The sequence below is a fragment of the Elephantulus edwardii genome, unplaced genomic scaffold (genome assembly GCF_000299155.1).
Source record: "Elephantulus edwardii isolate Elephantulus edwardi_28Jun2011 unplaced genomic scaffold, EleEdw1.0 scaffold00241, whole genome shotgun sequence".
Taxonomy (NCBI): Eukaryota; Metazoa; Chordata; class Mammalia; order Macroscelidea; family Macroscelididae; genus Elephantulus; species Elephantulus edwardii.
Window position 1 is genome coordinate 3,210,897 of NW_006399991.1, and position 6,786 is coordinate 3,217,682.

Genomic DNA, 6,786 nt, shown 5'->3' on the forward strand with positions numbered 1-6,786 from the left:
CTGCTGGCTTAACTGTGGCTTAAGTACGGAACTGTGATGAGCAATTTAATACAAAGTAAAGAGTATGCAAAAATGAAGGACTTAAATTGGAAATATTTGGTAGACAAGAAGACACAAGAAAGAGAAAACTGAGAGTCAGGGTAAAAAAATCACTGACACTTTCTAAATCAGCCTTGGAATCTATCCAGATGATACAAAATTCCTGACAAAATACGTAAGAGATCCTTGAATTATTTACTATAGGTTTCCATGATTGAAAATGGGCTTAAGAGTGTTTCTTCCCATCCTCTACTCTGCAGAAACTTTATTGAATTCATGGGTAATGCAAGGCTCCTTGGAGGCAAGGATGATGGCAAAGGTTTGCCACTCATACTTTGGACATGCTTCAAAGAGAGACTATTCCTTGGAAAGGGATATCATGCTTGGAAAGGTGGAGGGAGAACAAGACCCCCATAGAGATGAATAAACATGTGACTGCAGCAATGAGTTCAAGTGTGTCAGAGATTGGATGGATGGCACAGGACAGGGTTCAGACCTATGTTCATTGGGTCATTATGAGTTGTACTGGACTCTAAGCCACCTAACATCAACAACAATAGCTGTCGTTGGGGCAGACAGAGGAAGTATGAAGGTTAAAGACTGAGCAGAAAGGAAACAGCTAGTGCAGTGAATATTTATTGGCCTGCAAACCTTAGGAAGAGGCTTATATTCCAGACTGAAGCACTGTGGGAGGAGTACTATAACCATACTGACTATAATAATATCCCACATCTTCAGCCTGGAGACTGTTGATGATAAGAGTGAAGTCTGTTCCAGATACACTGTTGCTGAATCGGTCAGGGACCCCAGATGCCCAGTCAGATACTCTATAGATGAGCAGCTTAGGAGCCTGTCCTGGTTTCTGCTGGTATCAGTTTAAGTAGTTGCTTGCAGTCTGACTGGACTTGCAGTTGATGGTGACCCTTTCTCCTTGAGACATAGTCAAGGAGCTTGGAGACTGAGTCATCACTATGTCTCCAGTGGCACCTGCAAAAAGAGTAGGAAATTATCAGACAGACATTTATTTGTTTTAGCCGGAGTGGCATCTACTTCCTAAACAACATGCCTCTGGAAACTATGTACTTTGAGAAGTGATGATAGTGATAGAAAATGTTCAGGTCTTTTGTTCATAGAGTCACTATGCATTGTGCTCATCTTGATGGCAATGAACAACACAACAACAACATATTACAAATTAGAACATAAATTGGGTCCATTTTGGAAAAAGCCCACAGTTTTCACTATATCATAAAATTATTTTTCATTTCTACAATAAAACTACAGGAATCAAGCTATTTCTCATTTCTAACCAGAACAACAGGAACATAAGAACAAGAGTTGAAGGCATCATCTTGTTGGCTGTCTGATGCAGCTCATCCCATTGCAAAAGCCTCATTTATTGAATCTAAGCAACCACCATTTCCCCAGGAAAATTAGTGAATTAAAAGCACATGCATGTGCAATGGATTGTGAAACTAATATAAATCCAGAGTCAGACATAGTCTGACACAGATTATATGCACTTAGCAGATCTAATAACAACTAAAAGCAGAAATGAACAAACAACTTCCTCTTGCAGTGCAATCAATTCTGATGCACAGAAATACGAAATGTTACAGGGTAGAATTGCTCTATGGGTTTTTTGTTATAATCTTTATAGAAAGTCAGCAGGCATTTTTACCTCAGTACCACTGGGTGACTTTAAACTGCCATTGACAGTCAATTGCAAACTATTTGAAACACTCATAATCTAATGAATCGTGTCTGTGTGGAATAAAGAGCATTTTAACATAGTTCAAATACCACAAATGATAGGATAACTTTCTTATCAATGATAAAAAAAATAATCTCAAGATGGATCAGAGATCTGAAAATAAAGCCCAAAACCATAAAGTTCATAAGAGACAAACTGGGATCAAGCTTAGATGGACTAGTCTGTGGTACAAAGAGACTGCCAAATGCACAATCTGTTAAAGATAAAATCCTTGTACCCATCAAAAGCTTTTTCCAGCAGAGTGAAAAGAAAACCTACTGATTGGGAAAACACATTTGGCAATACCATTTCAGACAAGAGTCTCATATTAAAAGTCTACAGAATCCTACATGTCCTCCACAAGAAAAAGACTGATAATGTAATTACAAAATGGGCCAAACACATGGAAAGAATTTTCACAGAGGAAGATATTCAGATGGCCAACAGACACAGAAAGAAATGTTCACAATCACTGGCAGTAAGACAGATGCAAATTAGAACCACAATGAGGTACCATCTCACTCCAATAGCACTGGCAAAGTTTAACAGCTTGGCAAGTAATAAATGTTTGAGAGGATGTGGCAAGCTAGACATTCGTATTCACTATTGGTGGGATGGTAAAATGGTACAACCACTTTGGAAGGCAGTTTGACGTTTCCTCAGAAAGCTTAACATAGAAATTCCATATAGCCCAGCTATTCCACTGCTTGGAATATAAACTGAGACAGTGAGAACTGAGGGACAGATAGAGACTTGTACACCAGTGTTCATAGCAGCATTATTCACCACTGCAAGAACATGTAAACAGCCCAAATGTCCACCACAATTGACTGCATTGAGAAATTATGGTACATTCACATGATGGAACACTATGCAGCACAAAGAAGCAATGATTTTTGTACATCACTACATAACTTGGGAGGGACTGGAGAGCATTATGCTAAGTGGACTAACTCAGTACTGGATGGACAAATATTGTATAAGACAATTGTTTTAGAAATAGATAACTAGTAAAATGTGTATGAGGATCTAAAGGGGGAGGGAGGAGGCAGAGTGGTGGAGATGGGTGGGAGGCAGTAATCATGGTATCATATAGTTTGATGAGTGGAGGGGTGGGGTTGGGGAGGTTGGGGGGATCCATTGTGAGAGGCAATGTATACAAATTTTTAAGTACACTAGTGTAAATTTTGAAAAAAAAGGAATTGCAAAGAATAAAAAAGACAAAGAATGTACACGAACTTTGTAAAATAAACCACATATTTTATTTAAAAAAATAAAAAAACCTCAGCCTGATGAAATTTATTCAGAGCAATCGAAGAGTTGAAAGCAAAATAATAAAAATGGAAGGATGTGGGAGAGGATATTTTGCTCATTTTTTATTAAGATTTATAGTTGAAAATGTCTTAGCTCTAAAGAAACACTTCTCTTGAAGGACAAAGAGCTGAAAATGCTTACGGCTGGATTCCAGGGCTCTACAAAGAAGACAAATGGAAGGTAGACCCAGAATTTACCCTTGTGAACAGTCTCTATAAACCTGTAAGGAGCCCAGGCAGAGGAAGGCTACAGTTTGAAAATTAAGTGTGAATCAAAAGGAACCTTAATTCTGGGGGGGAGGGGGGAAGGAACCTAGAAACCATTGTTCTCGTACATACTGATCATAGATCTTTAGATCATTAAGAAATGGATGGGGTAAGGGGAAGGATCAACTGGTAATTGTGACTGAGCTTCAATACTTCTAGGAATTAAACTCCAGAATCTAGACAAAGTGTCTAGAATGAATAGTGTCCAAATTCACTATTTTGAACTTAGTGTAAGGGAGCCCAATGTGTGTTTATTAGGGAACAATATTGTTTTATCACATGCAAGTTAAATCTTGTTGAAGAGAATTGAAAAATCACTACATCAATAAGATTCAGAAGACACAATTTAAGCTATAGTTTAACGACTTTATGTTTCTGATTTAAGGTTGAGCTTAACTATGTATCTAAGTAAGATTAAATATTTGGCAACATGATAGCAGCAGTTAAGAAATCAAAGTGCATGTTGCATTGTCAAAATATGCTGTCAAAGACCTTTTTAGGATACTAAAGAGTAATGATGTCATTTTAAACACTAAGGTACAGGCTGATTCAAGCCATAGTATTTTCTATAGCTTCCTAAGCTTCTAAAAATTTGACAATGAAGAAGAAAGGCAGAAAAGGAATCAATGTTTCGAATTATGATATTGGAGAAAGATTATTGAATACCGATTATATTTCCAAAAGAATAAACAAGTCTCTCTTGGAGGAAGTGCAACTAGAGTATACTCTAAGTTACAATAGTATTTAGGCTTGGATTTTTCCTTGACTCTAAGCTCAGCAGCTGTGATGGACCATGTGTCTAATTAGAGGTTAAACTAGCAGAGGGTGAACAAGAGCTTTATCGGTGTTCATTAGTATTAGCAAGTCTGGGGCACACTGCCACTCTTACTCTCAGCAGTCTTCAGGTCAAAGATAGTGCTACAACAAAATACTGCTTTCCAGTACCAAGATGTGTGCTCTGGTGGTGTAGTCTATAGAGAATTGTGCTGTCAACCGAAAGGCAGCAAATTGCTGTAAAGCATCAAGAAGCCAAAACAAATGGAGGAGATGTTGGAGTCAAAGAGCTGAACACAAGATTTCAAAGGGCAGCTTGCGAAGACAAAGCAAAGTATTATAACATTTATAGTAAAAAGGACACTTCTAGAGCCATCCTGAAATACATTATTGTGAATGACAGGATAATATCCATATGCATAATGCCTCTTTCATTCAAATATATGCACCAACAGCTAGACTCAAAGAGGAGGAAATATAAAATTTGTAGTGATTTTTCCAGTCAGATATCAATTGAATATGCAACAAAACATCATTAATAATAATTATTGACTGGAGTGCAAAAGTTGTGAACAAGGAAGAAGGAACAGTAGTCAGACACTATAGCCTTGGTGATAGAAAAAGGGTTGCTGCTTTGAGGAGCATGGAGTCATGAGGACCATTCCCGGCTTATTAACTCGACCTCACATAGGGACTAAGGCTAAGTGAAGGGACCAACCAGTCTGGTATAGAGTCCAGCGTTACAACAGGTCCAAGAGTGTGGAATCAGAGAGACTTGATAAAAAATAGACATAAAATAGTTGGGAAGTAAAGGGCTTCAAGACTTCAAGAATCTTAAATGTCTTTATTCAGTACAAGTGAAGCTTTTACACAAAATCTTCAAATGATTAACAGTGTGCTATAAAATAGATAGTAGCAGTTACAGCAGGGAGTAAAACATTTCTTCAAGAGCATTCTTTTGAGACAGTTACCAGTGGATTTACAGGGGATGTGCTCCTAGTATTTATTTACTCAGAGTCTCATTAACAAGGTTTTTGTTTTAAGCATGAAAGTATTCTTATCAAAGCCCATATCAGTCAGTCACTTCAGATTTTCCTGAGTCAGAATGGCTGACAAGTTTAAGGCACTGAGTCTTTTTTGTAGTTAAACATGTCTTAGCTCATACACTTGGTCGAAGTCCTCTTTTAACTCCACAGTCTGGAACACAGAGAGAAGTGTTGACTCCTGAGATTGTGGGTGATACCTGTTGGGACCTGACCAGAGTAGGCTGAGGGTGAGTTGATCAGAGCCCAACCAGATGAAGAAAGGATGTTTCATACTGTGAGCTAGAGTTTATTGCTGCAACCTGATGGCTTGCTATGGATTGGACTTCGCTACTGGATGCAGATGAAGATGTTCAAATTTCCACATTGTACAGAAGACTTTTTGGCATTGTGACATCATTGTTCTTTCCGAGAATTGTTTTAATTGGGATAGGTAACTCAGATACTGTCCATTAATGCATGAGGCATGAAATAGCTGGTTTATACACTTTCACAAATGTAGTTCTTAGTGAGAGTATGATGTTCGACATCAAGAAAACAAAGACTTTTACCACTGGAACAAATTGGTAGCATCTTAATAGACGGTGAAGAGACTGAGATTGTTAACAACTTCGGGTTGTTTGGTTCCACAACCAACACACTTGGTTCTAGCAGCCAAGAAATCAAAAGATGACTTGCAGGATAATGAATATTGGATAATGGTAATGGGAAATTAATAAGGATGACAGAAGAAAAAAAAATCAATGTTTTTGAGATATCGTGTGGAAAAAGAGTACTGCATATCCCATGAACAACCAAAGGAACAAACAAATATGTCTTGGAGAAGGTGCCTTGGAGGCAAGGATGACAAAGGATTATCTTATGTAATCTGGATATTGTTGCAAGGAGACAGTATTCCGTGGAATAGGACATCCTGCTAGGAAAGCTGGAAGGTTAGAAAGGAAGACCCTCAATGAGATGAATTGACACAGTGACTGCAGCAATGTGCTCAAGTTTGTCAGGGCTAATGAAAACAGCATATGATATGACAAGGTGCAGATCAATAGATCACAAGGTTGCTATGAGTTGTATTTCACTCACAGGCGCCTAATAACAAACAACAGGTTACGCATGAAACCTTTCTGTGGACTTTTATTCTCACAACATGGGAACACTGTCATCGTGTCTTTCTCTCATAGTGTGGCTGATGGTTTAAACCATAGTCCTTTCAGTTCAAAAGTAACCACAGTGATTGTTGTAATCAGTGTGTCATCAGGAATACTTGCTCTCAGGGATGTGTTTTCATAGTTTCCTACTTCTAATCTCTAGTAGGTTTTGGATGAACTTTGTATTTATGGTTTGTTCTGGGGGATTTTTTAGTTCTTTAAATTTAGTGGCTATGAAAATGTGCTTTTGTACTTGCTTAATTCAGTCCAAAGTTTTTCCTTTAAAAATAACACAGGGGCAAGGAGATCCAAGATGGCGGCAGAGGCAGAGACAGTGTGGTGAGCTGCGGGAGTAGCGAACCACTTAAAGCAGGGCCATTATGGCCTCCCACAGACTTCAGCTTATTGATAATTGAACACTTAAACAGTTGATGACTGGCCCTCAGTGAAGA

The 6,786-nt window shown here is 38.3% G+C and overlaps 1 gene segment (V, D, J or C); it reads right to left on the reverse strand.

Moving 5' to 3' along the window:
- Positions 1-703: 703 nt before the first annotated feature.
- On the reverse strand, positions 704-1,006 carry LOC102847950. The segment is given in 1 exon segment: positions 704-1,006. A coding segment is annotated over 1 exon segment (303 nt).
- Between the last annotated feature and the right edge of the window lie 5,780 nt (positions 1,007-6,786).